The sequence below is a fragment of the Mustelus asterias genome, chromosome 16 (genome assembly GCF_964213995.1).
Source record: "Mustelus asterias chromosome 16, sMusAst1.hap1.1, whole genome shotgun sequence".
NCBI classification, from domain to species: domain Eukaryota; kingdom Metazoa; phylum Chordata; class Chondrichthyes; order Carcharhiniformes; family Triakidae; genus Mustelus; species Mustelus asterias.
In genome coordinates this window covers 38,026,533-38,046,058 of record NC_135816.1, presented here as the reverse complement: position 1 = coordinate 38,046,058, position 19,526 = coordinate 38,026,533, and the positions used below count along the sequence as shown (strand labels likewise).

General features: G+C 39.6%; 1 protein-coding gene across 7 annotated transcripts in view; it reads left to right on the top strand.

The window, feature by feature from the left end:
- Positions 1–19,526, top strand: part of fam13b (family with sequence similarity 13 member B) — a 108,693-nt gene that overhangs the window by 65,544 nt on the left and 23,623 nt on the right. For 4 of the 7 annotated variants that reach the window (XM_078230958.1, XM_078230956.1, XM_078230963.1 and 1 more), the window contains 3 exons: positions 6,912–6,977; positions 16,231–16,447; positions 18,762–18,900. In XM_078230958.1, coding sequence (XP_078087084.1) covers positions 6,912–6,977; positions 16,231–16,447; positions 18,762–18,900 — 422 coding nt within the window. The remainder of the gene's footprint in view (positions 1–6,911; positions 6,978–16,230; positions 16,448–18,761; positions 18,901–19,526) is intronic. The other 3 variants (XM_078230960.1, XM_078230957.1, XM_078230962.1) reach the window with 1 other exon arrangement.

Below are 19,526 nucleotides of genomic sequence, written 5' to 3'. Positions count from 1 at the left end.
TCAAATGAAATGTGCTCAGTTTGTGTTGAGATGGATGGTTAAGGTTCCCAAATTTCCCACTACAACCATAAAAACCTATCTATTTAATAACCATTATAAAGAGGATACTAATTTTCCTTTCTCATAAAAGCCTCACCTGAGCCAATATAAGGCAGGAGAGAGTGCAATATATTGCTGTGGCTGATGGCAAGTGAAACTGAATTCGGATTGCCTAAACTAACGTCATGGAATATCTGTTTGTTGGCCAGAACTAGGAGTCTTTCATCCACTTTGGGTTGTGTTTGCAAAGATAAAATGCAAATATTTAACTCACTCGTGGGCTGAGAGAGGATCTCCAGTGCAAGTTTGGGAAATTTCAAATCCTTTTCCAGCAATCATGAAATCCATGGCACAAAACTGTTGCATGCTTGGCATTAAACTGCTAATTTGCTTTCAAACCATTAGGGTGGCTGAAGTTGAAGTGCAGGACTGAGCCAGCCATGATCATCATCATCTGTTGGTATTAAGGTGCACTAAGGCTGTAGAGCAGCTTTATTTGCATCAATTCCAAGCTTTAACTGAGTTGAGTTGACGTAAAATTAAGGAGATATTCTTATTTCTGAAAATTAATTTTTGTTTTACTGTTTTGAGCACAAAAAAACTACTTGAGATTGAAACTATTGTGCACCAAGCAAGATTAGTCAGAGTCAAATCAGTTTGTCTTTTTCACAAGTTTCATTTTTAAAACAAACATTTCCTTTCATATCGTGTTGTATTTAACATTTCTGTGGACTAGACAACAGTGTTTAAGTGCGATTAGTTAGAGGAGAAGTACCTGAGTTTCATTGCTCCCAAATAACAACATTTTGCAAAAGTCTACAAGATTGAGGGGCATAGACAGAGTGGATAGTCAGAAGTTTTTCCCCCAGAGTGGAAGAGTCAATTACTAGGGGGCATAGTTTTAAGGTGCGTGGGGCAAAGTTTGAAGGAGATGTCCAAGGCAAGTTTTTTTTTTTACTACACAGAGGGTGGTGGGTGCCTGGAACTCGCTGCGAGGGGAGGAAGTGGAAGCAGATACGATAGTGACTTTTAAGGGGCATCTTGACAAATAGATGAATAGGATGGGAATGGAGGGATATGGTCCCCAAAAGGGTAGGGGTTTTAGTTCAGTTGGGCAGCATGGTTGGTGCAGGCTTGGAGGGCCGAAGGACCTGTTCCTGTGCTGTAATGTTCTTTGTTCTTAAAATCATTCCATGTTCAAATCACAAGGTCTTTAAATTCCAGATGCTGCTTGTTTTTCTTGAGTCAAAAGTTTATAAATCTGTTGCTCGAGGCAAAAAGGTTCCAATTTTGTCATCTAATGAAATGAAAATATTCATTGTGAATATTGTAACTACAGTTTTACGGTTGAATCATTAGAAAAACTGTTGTGTATTCTGGTTACTCAAGTATTGCCTATTCTGAGTTGAGATGAAGCTTAAGAATTCTATTTGAAGAGGAACAAGGAATTCAGACGCCCTAACCAACATTTTTCCCACAGGAAATGTTATCAAAAATTCAATTAACAAGGCAGTTTAGGCACAATGTCGTTTTATACAAGGAAAATTGAGTTTAACAGATCTATTAGTCTTTTGAGGTTGTAACTAGCAGGGTTGATGAGGGAAACCATATGCTTGGGTTATCAGAGGCATTCACTGTTAGTCACACAAAGGTTGTTAGATACATTCAGAGCTTCTCAGATTGGCAATAATAGATTAGCCTGATTGAGGATTGGTTAAGAAAGGGTCGGAATAAACAGATTAGGAATGTTGGAAAGGTTGATGCTCGAGTTATTAACAGTCTCATTGACTTGAATGAGAGTCCCATGTATAATGCATCCAAGTTTTCTGACTGTACAATGCTTTGTTGTGAGGAGGATGCAGAGACTGTAAAGGGATAAAAATAGGCTAAATTATTGGCTACAACGGTGGTAGATGGCATATAATATTTAAAAAGTGTTAACCTAATCACTTTGGAGGGAAGAATAGAAAAGCAGAATTTATTTTAAGACGAGAAACTAATAAATATTGAGATTCGGAGGGATATGAATTATGAAGTTAGCTTATAGATACAGCAAGCAATTTGAAAGGGGTATGGTATGTTGGTTTTATTGTAAGAGGGTTGGAGTGCAAGCATAAGGAAGTCTTACTGCAATTATACAGCACTACAATGAGATGACAATGTTGCCAGTTTAGGTCGTCTTTCCTAAAGAAGGATTTACTTGTCTTGGAGGGGATGCAACAAAGGTTACTGGGATTAGAGGGTTTCCTGCAAGAAGAGTTCGACTAGAATGGCCTACATTCTTTGGCGATTAATGAAATGTATACAATTCTTAAAGCTTGACAAATTTGAATGCTGAGGTTGTTTTTCACTGGCTAGATAGCCTAGAACTTGGGATAATAGCCTCAAGATCTACCATTTCCGACTGATGAGAAATGCCTTCAGTCAGACGATTTGTCAGATGATTTGGTCTTTGGAATTCTGAACCCTGAATGGGCTATGGATGCTCAGTTGATGAGAATATTCAAGGCTGAGATTGATACCTATTTGCAGACCAAGGGATATAGAAATAGGATAGGAGAGCAGAATGGATGTAAAATTTTAGCCATGATATTAAATGGTGGAGCTGCTTCAAGCCAGATGACTGAATCCTGCTATTTTCCTACGTTGCGTGTGAGACATTACTGGGGATAGGGCGAAGAGGTGGGCCTGGGTAGGATGTCTTTTGGAGAGTCAGTATAGACTCTGGCTGAATGGCCTCTTTCTGCACTGTAGGGATTCTGTGGTAAATTGATTATAATTGATTTGCTGATGTGACAGTAACTCACTCCAAAAGATAATTGATTGTATGGAGTATTTTGAGGTGTTTTAAAGAAGATAGTATGTAAATGCAAAATATTTTTAGTTATCGAAGAGACCTGTCTTAAATGCAAATGCAGACTCGCTGAACAAATATGCAGATACGGGGGCTGTAACTTCCGAGCTCCCCAGCATCCGTTTGTGGTGGTACCCTAAAGATGCACTGGGCACTCTCTATCGAAACTACCCAGGTAAGCATTTGCTTGGCAATTGTCCGGAAACGCTAACTTCCTCATGACAATTGCGCTGCAGAAGGCACCATTCAGAAAGGTGATTTAAATTGCTAATTTTGGATGGTTCTATCAGGATTACACCAATAGTTAGTTAGAATTTCTTCTAACTTCAATGTAACTGTTTTAAATATCCAGACTGATCCCCACAGCCCGCACATTCGGCTCTCAACCCTGACCCGGCAAGACCCACTCCCTTTTCGGAACCTCTCCGATGTCCAGCCTCTGATTCTCTGACCTCCCTGACCACCCAAATCATATCACCTTCACCTAGACCTTCTCCCTGGCCTGTCAATTTCACTGAACCATTTAAACTTAGCTGCAGCTTGTGCAGTTAAAAAAGGGAGCAGTGGCCTCCTGGAAGCTGAAATAGCAGGCCTATATTGGGACCTGTGGAAACTATTTTAATGCAGGCTCCAAGCAGCTCAGGCCATCGGAGATGTCAGCGCAAATGTCGAGTGCAGGTGCACTTGTCGAGTGCCTGCACTTTTAAAGTCTTGTAATTCCAGCGTGCTTTCTGAAGTTAGTCGGAAGTTTAGTTCTACGCTTACAAGAAAGCTCGGACGTTTTTAAGATTATTCTAATTGGAATCTTGTAAAACAAATACAACCATTACCAAGAGCGACTCTTTAGCACCACTCTGACCTGGCTGGGCTTGAAGGACATTACTGCCAAACTGGGTTTATAACAGGAGTTGAGAGAATGAACACAAGGGAAAAGCCCATCCAAACTATTCCTCGTCAATCAATCTGTCACAGATGCACCTGTCCATGATAGTATTCATATGAGTGACCACCACATAATCATAGAATCCCTACAGTGCAGAAGGAGGCCATTTGGCCCATCGAACCTGCACCAACGACAATCCCACCTCGGCCTTATCCTGCTAATCCCCCAGACACTAGGGGGCGATTTAGCATGGCCAATCAACCTAATCACATAGTCATTGCCATTAAGGCACAGAAGAAGGCTTTAGTCCTTCAAATCTGTAGAGCAATACAATAAGTCTCTGTCCCCATAGCCCTGTGAGTTTGTTTTCTCTCAATTGCCTAAAATACTTGATTGTTCCCCACCACCGTTAATCTCATATGGGCGTTGTGTTCCAAGTCATTATCACCTTGCATTTTTTAAAAAACTCCCTTTTGCCCCCTTTCATATCCTTGCCCAAGATCAAAATCTTGGAATTCCCTCCCTAACAGCACTGCGGTTGTACCTACACCTCAGGGACTGCAGCAGTTCAAGAAGGCAGCTTACCACCACTTTCTCGAGGGATGGGCAATAAATGCTGGTCTGGCCTGCGACACCCACATCCTGTAAATCAATTTTTAAAGTCCATTATTATATTCCTTGCTTGTTTGCTCATTTCTATTTTCTCATTAATTTTCTGGTTCTCCTTTAAAATGCTCCCAATCTCCAGACTTATTACTACATGTAATAAATTTATATGTCTCCTTCTTTGATCAGTGGATTCTTTAACTTCTCTTGTTAACAGCCATGGTTGGATCACTTTTCCTGCTGGCTTTTGTGCCTTATAGGACGAACCATTGCCTGTCTACCATCATGTCAACTTCATGTAAAATGCCATCATATTATGATCATTCTTTCCTAAAGGTTCGTTTGCAACAAGATTGTTAATCTCATTGCACAATACTAGATTGAAAGTCTCCTGTTGATATCTCAGCATACTGCTGTAGAAAACTATCGTGTATGCACTCTAGGAATGTGGCCTCTTTAGCATTAGTACTAATTAGATTGAAGTCCCCATGATTAGTGTAACATGCTGTATACATACTGTAAATACTGTTAGCCTTGTTACATGTACCTCTAATTTTCTGATTTTCTACCTTGCCCTACATTGCCACGACTATTTGGTAGCCTGTAAACAATTCCTAACAAATTGATGTGCCTTGTTTGCCATGGAACCCCTCTAGTTTGTTATGGGTTGAAGGGCTATGGGAGAACGAGCAGGAAAGTGGTGTTGAAACCGAGGTGCGATCACCCATGATCATATTGAATGGCGAAGCAGGCTCGAGGGACTGAATTGCCTGCGCCTGCTCCTAGTTATGTTCTTTGGTTCCATGAAAAACATGTCTTCAGTGGAATGATAACTAACTCCTAACCCTTACGTATTTCTGAAAAGTGTGTAATTTGTTGCTATATTTAGATATTGTACGATTTGAGGGTTTGGAAATATAGAACGCTTCTAATTTTAAAAACATTTTAGATCTGAATTTCTAGCACTAGGGTCCTCAGTTGTGCTTGACCTAACAAGGTATGAATAAGTAATATTTATGAATCAAGTAGAATTTATTAAGCAAGATTTTATATTTACTAAACACAGAGCAGTGAAGACAACAAATAAGTTCCTCATCCCTCAAGTTCCTAGGAATCCTTGAGAGTTACTAGCACAATGATGTCTGTCTTTTCTCTGTTTGAAGTGATGTTGAACTGTGTCTAGAAAAATCATATCTCTGAAGTCATGGTAATATTGTGCCAACAAATATTGCGATTTATATTGACCAATCAGAGTCAAGCTGATTTAACTTTCAGTTTGGCAGTTAAGTGTCAGTTACCATCAACTGCTGCATTATCATGGCAATGCCTCTGCCAGTGTAATTTGCCAACAAACCAGCACTCTGTTCTCGTACTGTATAAATTTGTTGTTTCCCCTGACATCTGTATTCCTGTAATTATCCTGATCAAATGCAAGATGAAAAGTTTTGACTGTCTTTTTTCAGCAAAGTTCATGTTTTGAGCCCTGATGTAGGGTCATCCAGACTCAAAACATTAGCTCTAATCTCTCTCCACAGATGCTGTTGGACCTACTGAGATTTTCCAGCATTTTCTGTTGTTTTACTTTGTTAAAGGTATTATGTAATTACAGATTAAAGCAAAATACTGCGGATGCTGGAATCTGAAACAGAAAATGTTGTTTTGACCAGCTTTGAGCTCTGACGAAGGATCATCCAGACTCGAAACTTTGGTTTTATTCTCTCCCCACAGATGCTGTCATACCTGCTGAGATTTTCCAGCATTTTCTGTTTATGTTATATAATTGTCGTTGTAAGTAAGCCATGAAAACTAGCTACGAACAAATTTAAATGTTCATAAAACTTATTTTGCAAGTTGCATACTTATTCAGAATTTGATAATATATGCTTGCCCTTCCACGTTTTATTTCAAACGTTTATTGGTGCAACAAAGTGCCACCCTGCACTTTGCTTCACTGAGTGTGATTTGGTGAAGTGGTAGGATAGATGCTAATATTCCCCCGCTTGTGAATTCTTGATACTATTCTGAAGAGATCCTAATGTTCTCATGCAGGGATTTCGGTTTAGTTATTCCTCAAATGGCATGAAACATTTTGCAACCAGTTCAAGCAACTTTGAAGAAGTCCTCTGAGTTGGAGACCTTTTGGTAGGTGAATTTCGAGGAGAGAAGGTGGAAAACATTTTGGAGGACTTTGTGCCTTTTGAAAAGGGGGAAGAAAATTACCAATAGTGCAGTCTTTTGCATTCATGTGCTCCATTGTGCAAGAGAATGAATGAAAGTTAAGCATATGCAAATCAGAATCGATCTGGTATTGTATTAAGTTAGTTTCATTTCTATATCTCCACAAAACTGCTATGGTTCTTTTCAGTATTTTGATTTGTGCTACTCGTTTACCATAAAAGCAAATGCTGTTTTTGATTCTTGTAGTGAATTAATTTTAATTGTGTTTTCTGTTTTACTTTTGTGTTTATGGGGTGTCTGTGACTGCTTGCTGCTCACACTGGTATTTTTGCCATTTTTTCATTCTATTAGCGCCATGTACAATCACTTTTCCCTTCATTGATTTCAAAACAATGCATCTGCAAAGAGATGGGGATGGTAAGTATGCTTTGCCATCGATCTGCATTCAGTCAACCAGCATTTAGAAATATCAAGAATAAAAGCTTCAGGTTACTTGCAAATGGAAATCTTACTAATTTGGCTTGTTTAAAAAAATCATGGCTTGTGGAATCTAAGTGAACTCATTTTTAACCCTTTGAAAACTGGTGAGCTAAGTAATTCATTCTGGAAGTATCACAATTGAAGCTGTTCTGTGATCTTTACCAACGCTGAATTAATATTTTAACATTTTCTAAAATTATATGCTGCTTGGAGTGGCTAGTTACATTACACTATAGATTAAAATTGTTTACCTTTTTATGAATAGGTTTGATTATTTTGTCTTTGATTCTGTATATTTATTTATACCTAGTATCTGCATCTTTTACTAATTGTAGTAATAGATCTGCACATAGAAACCAATGATTCTGTTTTGGTGATGGCTCAATTATTCATTACTTATAAGTTGAGCAATAAAATTAAGAACGTACTGGATCTAATGCTGGTCACTTGACAATAGGATGCTGAAATTAGACTCAGTATCTCTGGCTTATAGAAAGGTTCCCAGATCTGATTATCCATTGAAACTACTGAAAGTGACTATGATTGAGGGCAGGATCTGACTCAACTGCCAAGCCACAGTTAAGTAACTTGTCTAGCCTTTTGCTGAGCATGGCTATGTGGGTGAAGTACTGAAGGATAGCAGACACCCATGGAACTGTACTCTTATTAAGGAGTCAATGTTTCGAAAAGAGGAAGGAAAATAATTTTGGATGGTAGATATTAAAGAGCTAAAGCCCATAAAGAGCAAATTAACCTGTCAGTTTTTGTTAGTTCCCATTTTGGACTTGGGATTTTCAGGTTTTAATATTAATGCAAATGATCACTCTGCATGATTTTTGAATTGAAAACTGGAAAATATTCAGTACTCAAAGGGTTAACATTATCATTTTTAATTGGTGTAATTAAGAGTATTCAAAATATCTCACAATTGTGTACACTAATTTTCAGATTAAATTTAATAAAAATTAATCTTGTTTATAACTTTGATTTGACCATCAGTTCCCTGAAGTTTTAAGATCAGGATTTTGGCTTTTACTATGATACACACAGATAAATAGATGTCCTCTTCGCAGATTGTATGTATTTAAATCATTCACATGATTGAGTCATAATTTCTAATGTCTGTTCTGAGGAAAATATTGCGAGAAGTGAAAGATAACTAAAAGGCAGTCTGCAACAAAAACTAACCTAACTCTTTTTGGAGTGTGTTTTAATGAATCCTCCATGGACAATTTTGTTTGTTGACAGACTTTTCTGTTCTCATGTGTCAAAGCATGTCTCTGTCAATGAGTAGAAAAAACTTAAAACAAAATGAGAATTGGGGAAAAAGCAAATTGAGAGATGATGATGATGTACAGAATTAAAAAGTTGAATATTCTCTACGGCCACTTATACACCTGACATTGGAATAACTTTGCTGCAGTATATAAACTGAACTTGGAAAAACCTGACTAACTCAGGTCATTTCTCCAAACCCAAAGGGTTAATCTCCAGGGGGGAAATCATTTTTTGTGCTTCTGTCTTTGTCAGATATCTGAACTATTTAATGATTCTGATAGATTTTCATAAGGATAAAGTAGGATTTTCATCAGGCTAATGTCAAATGTGGTTATCATTTTGTATAGGAAGATTATATTTTTAAAAATGGGGCATATTGGCACTGATGATTTTGCTCAAGTAACTTATTAATTTTTACCAAAATTAGTTGTGAACATGTTCATGCTGTACTTCACTTTCAGTTTGAAAAGTTAAGTTCCTATACATTCAGAATGCATTGAAGCTTATAGAGAAGACATTATAGATAGAAGGCTCTGAAAAATAGTCCTCTGACTTGAAGCATGACCCATCTTCAGTCCGTCCCATTTAAATGTTCCAAATCTTTGTGCTTTTAATCCCTTCCCCAACTGTAAGTTGCTGTCAAACATTTTGAATGTTGTGTTTATATGGAAACATCCGGCTGACTTTAGTCCTGATGAAGGGTTGAACTCTGAAGGGTCATCCAGACTCAAAATGTTAGTTCTATGCTCTCTCCACAGATGCTGTTAGACCTGCTGAGATTTTCCAGCATTTTCTCTTTTTGTTTAGTCCTGAGTACTGTTGTTGCTGAATTTAAACTCCTCCTTGAATTATTCTGCTTGGTTGTCTCTGATTTCTAAGGCGTAGGAAGGAGCTTGCATTTATGCAGCGCTTCTCACAATCTCAGGTTGTTCCAAGATGCTATGTAGCTAATTTATTGAAATGTTCTCATTGCTGTGAAAAGTGGGGAAAGACGGTGATTAATTTTCATGCAGCAAGGTCGCACAATAAGCAATGAAATAAATAATCAGATCAGTTCTGTTAGTGATATTGATGGCCATTGGCCAGGATGATGGAGAATTCCCATTGCTCTTCCTCAAAGTGTCAAAGGATGTTTTAACAACAAAAGAAATAGGAATAGGCCATCTTGCCCTTTGAGCCTACTTTAACATTTAGTAAGATCATGGATGAGCTTCTACCTCAAAACCACTTTCCCATCCTATTTCTGCAACCCTTGATTCACTTAGTTTCCAAAAAATATATCAGTGTTAGTCTTGAATATACTCATCAACTGAGCATCCACAACTCTGGGATGGTGAATGCCAATAGATTCACAATCCTTGGAGTGAGGAAATTTCTTGTCATTTTGGTTCTAAATATCCGACCACCTTGTTTGAGATTGAGCCCTAGTTCTGGACTCTCCAGCAAGGGAAACATTGTCAAAGCTGATAGGAATTGCAACATATTCTCAAAAGGTGCAGGGACTATAGACTTAGTGTGATCAGTTTCTCCTTATAGGACAATCCTCCATCTTGAACTAAGATAAGTATATCCTTCTTTGGGTATGAAGCCCAAAACTGTATTCAAGGTATTGTAGTAAGTCATCTTTACTCTTGTACATCAATCTCTCTGTAATAAAGGTTAACATACAATTTGCTTTCCTAATTGTCTGCTGCAAACTTTGTGATTTTTATATACAGTGGCATCAATGCCTCTTAATACCAACACAGCCCTGTTTCTTACTTTTTAAAAAAAAAAATCTGCTTTTCTATTCTTCCTACTTCAGAGACATGGATAGAGCAGGGGCAGGAATGGATGCTGCAGGTCCCGGGGTTCAAATGTTTTAGTCGAAGTAGGGAAGGAGGTAGAAGAGGGGGAGGGGTAGCATTATTGGTCAGAGATTGTATCACAGTGTCAGAGAGGAGGTTTGATGAGGACTTATCTGTTGAGGTAGTATGGGCGGAGATTAGAAATAGGAGAGGAGAGGTCACCCTGTTGGGAGTCTTTTATAGACCTCCTAAAAGTTCTAGAGAGGTTGAGGAAAGGATTGCGGAGTCAATCCTGCTTAGGAGTGAAAGTAATCGGGCAATTGTTATGGGGGATTTTAACTTGACTAATATTGACTGGAATTGTTATAGCTCTAGCTCGTTAGAGGGGTCAGTTTTTGTTCAAAGCGTGCAGGAAGGTTTTTTGACTCAGTATGTAGACAGGCCAACTAGAGGTGAGGCTATATTGGATCTGGTGCTGGGAAATGAGCCAGACCAGGTGCTAGACTTGGAAGTTGGTGTGCATTTTGGTGATAGTGACCACAATTCGGTTACGTTCACCTTAGTGATGGAAAGGGATAGGCATGAACCTCGGGCCAGTGGTTTTAGCTGGGGGAAGGGTAATTATGAGGCTATTAGGAGAGAATTAGGAAACATAGGTTGGACTAGGAGATTACAGGGACTGGGAACGTCCGACATGTGGAGTTTTTTCAAGGAGCAGCTACTGCGAGTCTGTGATAGGTATGTCCCTGTCAGGCAAGGAGGAATTGGTAGGGCTAGGGAACCGTGGTGCACCAAAAAAGTTTCTTTGTTGGTTAAAAAGAAAAAGGAGGCTTATGTTCGGATGAGACGTGAGCACTCGGGTAGTGCACTAGAAAGCTTTAGATTGGCTAAGAGGGAGTTGAAGAGCGAGCTTAGAAGGGCTAAAAGGGGACATGAGAAGACTTTGGCGGATAGGGTTAAAGAGAATCCTAAGGCGTTCTATAGGTATGTCAAGAACAGAAGGTTGGTTAGGGCAAGTTTAGGGCCAGTTATAGATGGCAGAGGGAAGTTATGTGTGGAACCGGAGGAGATTGGTGAAGCATTGAACCAATATTTCTCTTCGGTGTTCACGCAAGGGGACATGAATATAGCTGAGGAGGACACTGGGTTGCAGGGGAGTAGAATAGACAGTATTACAGTTGATAAGGAGGATGTGCAGGATATTCTGGAGGGTCTGAAAATAGATAAATCCCCTGGTCCGGATGGGATTTATCCAAGGATTCTCTGGGAGGCAAGAGAAGTGATTGCAGAGCCTCTGGCTCTGATCTTCAGGTCGTCGTTGGCCTCTGGTATAGTACCAGAAGATTGGAGGTTAGCGAATGTTGTCCCATTGTTTAAGAAGGGGAACAGAGACTTCCCCGGGAATTATAGACCGGTGAGTCTCACTTCTGTTGTCGGCAAGATGTTGGAAAAAATTATAAGGGATAGGATTTATAGTTATTTGGAGAGTAATGAATTGATAGGTGATAGTCAGCATGGTTTTGTGGCAGGTAGGTCGTGCCTTACTAACCTTATTGAGTTTTTTGAGAAAGTGACCAAGGAGGTGGATGGGGGCAAGGCAGTGGACGTGGTATATATGGATTTTAGTAAGGCGTTTGATAAGGTTCACCATGGTAGGCTTCTGCAGAAAATGCAGATGTATGGGATTGGGGGTGATCTAGGAAATTGGATCAGGAATTGGCTAGCGGATAGGAAACAGAGGGTGGTGGTTGATAGTAAATATTCATCATGGAGTGCGGTTACAAGTGGTGTACCTCAGGGATCTGTTTTGGGGCCACTGCTGTTTGTAATATTTATTAATGATCTGGATGAGGGTATAGTTGGGTGGATTAGCAAATTTGCTGATGACACCAAAGTCGGTGGTGTGGTAGACAGTGAGGAAGGGTGTCGTAGTTTGCAGGAAGACTTAGACAGGTTGCAAAGTTGGGCCGAGAGGTGGCGGATGGAGTTTAATGCGGAGAAGTGTGAGGTAATTCACTTTGGTAGGAATAACAGATGTGTTGAGTATAGGGCTAACGGGAGGACTTTGAATAGTGTGGAGGAGCAGAGGGATCTAGGTGTATGTGTGCATAGATCCCTGAAAGTTGGGAATCAAGTAGATAAGGTTGTTAAGAAGGCATATGGTGTCTTGGCGTTTATTGGTAGGGGGATTGAATTTAGGAGTCGTAGCGTTATGTTGCAACTGTACACAACTCTGGTGCGGCCGCACTTGGAGTACTGTGTGCAGTTCTGGTCCCCACATTACAGGAAGGATGTGGAGGCTTTGGAGAGGGTGCAGAGGAGGTTTACCAGGATGTTGCCTGGTATGGAGGGGAGATCCTATGAGGAGAGGCTGAGGAATTTGGGATTGTTTTCGCTGGAAAGGCGGCGGCTAAGAGGGGATCTTATTGAAACATATAAGATGATTAGAGGTTTAGATAGGGTGGATAGTGATAGCCTTTTTCCTCTGATGGAGAAATCCAGCACGAGGGGGCATGGCTTTAAATTGAGGGGGGGTAGTTATAGAACCGATGTCAGGGGTAGGTTCTTTACCCAGAGGGTGGTGAGGGATTGGAATGCCCTGCCAGCATCAGTTGTAAATGCGCCTAGTTTGGGGGCGTTTAAGAGATCCGTAGATAGGTTCATGGACGAAAAGAAATTGGTTTAGGTTGGAGGGTCACAGTTTTTTTTTAACTGGTCGGTGCAACATCGTGGGCCGAAGGGCCTGTTCTGCGCTGTAATGTTCTATGTTCTATGTTCTACTTAAATGGATAACTTCACATTTCTCCATTGTATTTGGCATTCCACATTCTTGCCCACTCACACCTGACTATGTTCTTTTGCTCTTCTTGAATCCTCTTCACAGCTTACTTCCCCTCATTTGATTCTTCACAAATTTGGATGCAGTATATTTGATCCCCTCGTCTAAGTTGATGCTTTTAGAAAATCCAAATACATTAGTCCACCCATTTCTACTCCGCCATTTATAATTTCAAGAAGCTCTATATCAGAGTTATCAAATGCAGTCTCCCTTTCATAAACCCATGTTGAGTCTCATTTTCGAAGTGTTATCCTGTCCTTGCTAATAAATTGGAAAATGTTAGAATCTATTTTATTTCTGCCTAAGAAGATAGATAACATCTTTGTTTAACATCTCAACCAAATGATGTGACCTCTGACAGTGTAGCAGTCTCTCAATACCCTTCTGAAGTGTCAACTTTGACGATGTGCTGAAGTCTGTGGACAAGTCTGGATTGGAACCTGAGGGAGAGTCTACTTTGAGACATCACAATCTTGTAGGATTGTAGTGTATTCTGGTCAGCTCCATTGCTGTCTGTTTACTCTGATCCTGTACTGCTGTTAATCTAATTCTGGTCTCTCGAACATCTCCACTTTTTAATTGCTTGGTGGTTGGTGGCCCTGCTTTCAGTTAACTAGGCCATAAGCTCTGCCCACACTTCTTTGCCTCTCCTTTACTTTCCATCTTTAAGACATTGCAGAAAACCTACCCCTTTTGATTAAGCTATTGATAATTTAACCTAATGTTTCCTTATGTGGCTTGGTGTTACGTTTTATAATATGCTTATGAAGTGCCTTGGGACATTTTATTACTTTTAACAGCATTATATACCACGTAACTATAATTCTTTTAGCATGTATTAGCTCCATCAGAAATGTTACATTTCTGTTGCTAATAAAGATATTCTTAAGATGCTAAATATCATAACCCTGAAGGAATATAGCTAATTCCTTTCTTGAATATGCACATGAAGTACTGTGACCTTCAGGGCTATAGTCCAAGAACTGGGAAATGGAACTAGGCTAGATGGCTACTTGTCAGCTGGCTTGGACACAATGGGTTGAATGGCCTCTTTTATGTTACAGGTTTCTATGATTCCGATCAATTTTGTTCCCCAGAGTGTGGTGAATTTGTGGAATTTGTTACCACTGAAACTCTTGAAAACATACAATATTGGCTTCAATTGCTGAGTTAGGTATAGCTCCTGGGGCTAAAGGGATCAAAGAATATGGGGGAAAGCGGGAACAGGTTACTGAGTTGGATGATCGATCATAATGAATGGCGGAGCATGTTCGAAGGGCCGAAAGACCTAATCTTACTCTCTACGTTTAATTGGCTGTCGGTTTTTACTCTATTACAGCTCTGATATTCAAGTGCCAGGCACTTTTTCCACTATAGAGGGGGTTCAAAATCTTGAGTGGCAGTCGGGACTGAAGTCAGTTGAGTTTCCATTTAAATACCAAACGTTGAAGGATTGGAGTGGATAAATAGCTGATTGGAATGTGCTCTTATAATGTTCCACTGTTATTGATGATTCTGCTCACCAACAGGGAAGGCTGGGGGAAGAGGTCAATCCCCCACATGCTCATAGGAATATATGTTTCTTGCATGTACCAAGAACCAAAATTAATCAGAAGAATTCACATCTTACAGAAAAATTGGAAGAAAGTTAATATCTTGTGTAAAATATGAAGGAATTCACTGATTTTAAAATTATATCCAACTAATTTTTTAGGCACTCTCAAATGAAGATTGAAATAAATGGAATGTGTTTAATAACTGGCTTTTTGAAAAATATTTTTCAATTTTTTTAGATTATGAGTAAATCACTTTTTAAATGTTGAAATCAAAGCAAATGCTTTATAGCAATGGTACAACTCATTCTGCTTTTTCTTTGAGAAATTTGTGACGTGCTGCCAAATGATTACTTTAAATTGGCCATTTGTAAGCTCTCGACTGTAGCAAACCTTTGCTGATTTTCCCCCTTCTTGCATTGTAAGGAAACATCCACTCTGCTTAGCAATAGCATAGGCAAGTCATAAACTTTGTGCGACAGTGTTAGGACAGCTTTTCCACTTTTCCACTAACGTGTGTCGCTCCACCACCTTTAAGTGATCAGCTTTATATCTATGGAAGGACAAACAAAAACTGAAGCTTTCCAATAACTTCTAGTTCATGTAGTTGTTCTGAATTACCTGGTCCAAGCCCAAGATAGTGTTAGGAGACACAGTTGGCTTCACTGAGGGTTTTGAAATGGAATAATTACCCCGGATATCTGTGTTTGACCAAATTTCAGGGGTCACTGCTTAGAAATAAATGCTCAATGTTATGCCTTGAATGGCGTTGATGCATCCACAAGGATACAGAAGCCATTAATGGGCATGAAATAGATGTAAAGGTGCAAATGTCAGAAACCTGAAACAAAAAATACAAAATACTGTATAATTATGACAAATAATTATGTAGTTAAAGAGGAAATGTCAGGTCATTATTCAAACCATTGCTCTATCTTCAGAACTCTCTTTTGTACTGTTTGCATTGCACTATGGCAATTATAACATTGCATTTCGAGTAATGGAGAACCACATTTTTCATTTTTAAAGTAGAGGTCACCCATTCTAGATTTCTTCTGGAAATCTTTGGAACCAATAAAATAATTATGGAAACTTGTTTTTATGATTTTTTTTTGAAGAGTAACCAGCTGTAATCATAGAATCCCTACAGTGCAGAAGGAGGCCCATTGAGCTTGCACCTACAACAATCCCACCCAGGCTCTATCCCTGTAACCCCACGTATTTACCTGCTAGTCCCCCTGACACTTTAGCATGGCCAATCCACCTAACCCGCACATCTTTAGCATGTGGGAAGAAACCAGGGCACCCGGAGGAAACCCAGGCAGACTCGGGGAGAACGTGCAAACTCCGCACAGTCACCTGAGGCTGGAATTGAACCTGGTTTTCTGGCACTGTGAGGCAGCAGTGCTAGCCACTGTGCCAATGAGAATTGCATTTTATTTTGAGTATGTTGCTAACTGGCCCCGCTACCCAACCCCTAAACCCCTTCTCCCCCACCTGTTTCTCATGGACTGTTTTAGGCAAAATAGAGGAACCATACTTTTTAATGCTGAAATAACTCGACTCATGGTAGCTGATATTCTAATGAAAATGGAAATACAAACTTTTGTTGGAATTTTTAATGCTTTGAAATCTTTTGACTTGATTTCTACTAAACTGCTACAATAATGTTAAACTAATTTGGAATTTGTTTAACCATTATCTGACAGCTTGTTTTCTTTTGTTCCATGTAGATCCTGTTCCTGCATTTAAATCATGGCAGGATGAATATGAGCATGAATTAGGAGAGGCACAACTCTCACCACAGGCAGGCAGACTGATTAGTCATCCCCTTGAAGAGGACCCACCACCCATGTTATGCCGTCGTTACCTTAATTTTGGTCACAGTCAACGCTTTATACACGAGTCTGATTCAGTAAACTCTTCATTGAAAGGGCTTGCCACCTTTAGGTATGATGAGTTGTTCCAGTGAGGCCTCTTTTTTTTTCCAAAAACATTGTCCACATTCTCCCCTCTTTCACGGTGCCAATTAATTATTCGATTCTTTGGGACACTGAAAATATCATTCAATTGTAGGGTAATCACAACTGAGTAATTTGTTCTTGATTTCACATTTTCCAGCATATCACTGAATTATATCAGAATTTAACATTTATTTTCTCTCCTATCTCTCCCACTGAGGATGTGCATTGTTTAATTGGCGATTCCGTTTTCGAACTTGGGGGGGGCCATGGACATTTCCTCTCGCTCACCCCAGGGTTGCCCCTCCATGATGGCTTGATAACTGTAATCATATGCTGTTTTTAATTCTTACTATTACTGCAGAAAGTGCCTCCTCTTTGAGGTGCCATCAGTCTCCCCTCCTGGAGGGGATGCCGTTTCCCAGGTCGATCTGCTCACTGTCCTTATTTGGACAGGGCTCCAGAAGGCACTGGCTTAATTAGTTGCCTCTGGGGAACGTCATGACTGATGTTCCAACCTGGAATTGAAGCTGGCATCTGGATCACAATGCAATCTCTGGCCCTGAACTCAACCCTGGAACACCGAGCTAACAAGGACACATATGTCAGATTCCTATTTATTGACTACAGCTCAGCCTTCAACACTATTATTCCCATGAAACTCATCTCTAAACTCCGTGGCCTGGGCCTCGGCACCTCCCTCTACGACTGGATCCTGAACTTCCTAACTCACAGACCACAATCAGTAAGGATAAGCAACAACACCTCCACGATAATCCTCAACACCGGTGCCCCACAAGGCTGTGTTCTCAGCCCCCTACTATACTCCTTATACACCTATGACTGGAGGGGAATTTGGCCGCACAATTTGATTTTCAAGTTTGCTGACGATACCACTGTAGTGGGTTGGATATCAAACAATGACGAGACTGAGTACAGGAGTGAGGTAGAGAATCTGATGAACTGGTGTGGCAACAATAATCTCTCCCTCAATGTCAATCAAACAAAGGAGATTGTCATCGACTTCAGGAAGCGTAAAGGTGAACTTGCCCCTGTCTTAATGGGGACGAAGTAGAAAGGGTCGAGAGCTTCAAGTTTTTAGGTGTCCAGATCACCAACAACCTGTCCTGGTACCCCCATGCTGACACTATAGTTAAGAAAGCCCACCAAAGCCTCTACTTTGAAGACTAAGGAAATTTGACACGTCAGCTATGACTCTCAGCAACGTTTACAGATGCACCATAGAAAGCATTCTTTCTGGTTGTATCACAGCTTGGTATGGCTCCTGCTCTGCCCAAGACCGCAAGAAACTACAAAAGATCATGAATGTAGCCCAATCCATCACGCAAACCAGCCTCCCATCCATTGACTCTGTCTACACTTCCCGCTGCCTCAGCAAAGCAGCCAGCATAATTAAGGACCCCACGCACCCCAGACATTCTCTCTTCCACCTTCTTCCTTCGGGAAAAAGATACAAAAGTCTGAGGTCACATACCAACCGACTCAAGAACAGCTTCTTCCCTGCTGCTGTCAGACTTTTGAATGGACCTACCTTGCATTAAGTTGATCTTTCTCTACACTCCAGACATGACTAACACTTCATTCTGCACTCTCTCGTTTCCTCCTTTATGAATGGTATGTTTTGTCTGTATAGCACGCAAGAAACAATACTTTTCACTATGTTAATACATGTGACAATAAATCAAATTGGGTGGGAAAATCCCGTTCATTTGTAGCGGCTCCTTTGTTGATCCACCTGAATCATTGAGCGCTGACCACATATTAAGCCGAGATTTGGGTTAAGGTTCCATGAATGTTAGTACTCTTTTCTTCCCCACTCCCACCCCGGTAACCTATTTATGTGAGAACCTTGACAGTAAGTTTTGATGGGCAGTGCAATCGTGGGGGGTCCCCTCATACATGTGCATGTCTACACATGCTCTTCAACTGAATAGAAATCAGGGCATCTAATCAATTTCACCTCCTTGCCTCCAAGTACATTGAGGTCAATTGTAATATCCCTATTGCCATCCAGTATGAAAGTTCACTGAGAAATAACCTTGTCTGGTTCAGCTGTTAGAATTGCTAGCCCTATCTTTAATTTTTAAGCAGTGATGCATTAGAAAATGTTTCGTAAACCATGTAATTAACTTTTTAGCAACAATTTACATTTTATTCCCTGCAATTTTAAAGACAAGCTCCTTTAGAAATTATTCAGTAAGAGATTTGAAAAAGTATGCATTTTTCTGTTTTGGCAAAGTTTCATTTTCTTTCTTTATTAATTGTTGTAATTGTATTTAAAGACCACGAAGATCGTCATTTGATTCGAAAGATGATGAAAAGGAAGAGCAGGCTCAATTGCAGCTGACTAAAAAAGTTCAGAACATCAAAAAGAAAATAAAGTTATTTGAAGAACAGTTTGAAAAGGAGAGGAAGTATAAGGTAAGCTATTTGAAAGTATGTATTCAAGAAAACCTTTTGTGTATTAGTTGACATAATTGATTGTCACTGAAGATGAACACTATTTCAAGATATAATTGCTGACAAATTTCACATTATTTCTTTAAATTTATTGAACGTTTAGCCTTCCTGCAAATTGTAATAAAATTAATTTTGTGATTGTGCTGTCTGGTTATTCAGAATTTTCTGCTAATTTTTATTGGCACAAATTAATGAGAAATACATGGTGTTTCCTTTTAGTGACAATTGAGAGCATACAAAAATCCTTGAAAGATTGAGGGATGCCAGTGAGTCTCGGAGCTTTCCTGTAGCCCTGTACATGTCAAACTACATTGCTTTTTGCAATTGATAAAACTTTATATTGTGTTATTATGTTTGGAAGAGCATTGTCACGTGGGAAAAGTGATATGAAAGACTTTTGGCTACTTTGTAATAGCTTGGGAAATAAATAAAATGCTATTAAAGATTTTACAAAGCAAAAGAAATTCAATCATCATGCAATATTAATTTTGTTCCCTAAATGTTTAAAAATCCAGATGCTGTTAGTCTATCTGGGGAAGTTCATAAATGAAAAAAGAGCTGTTACTACTTTAAACACTAGCAATGTT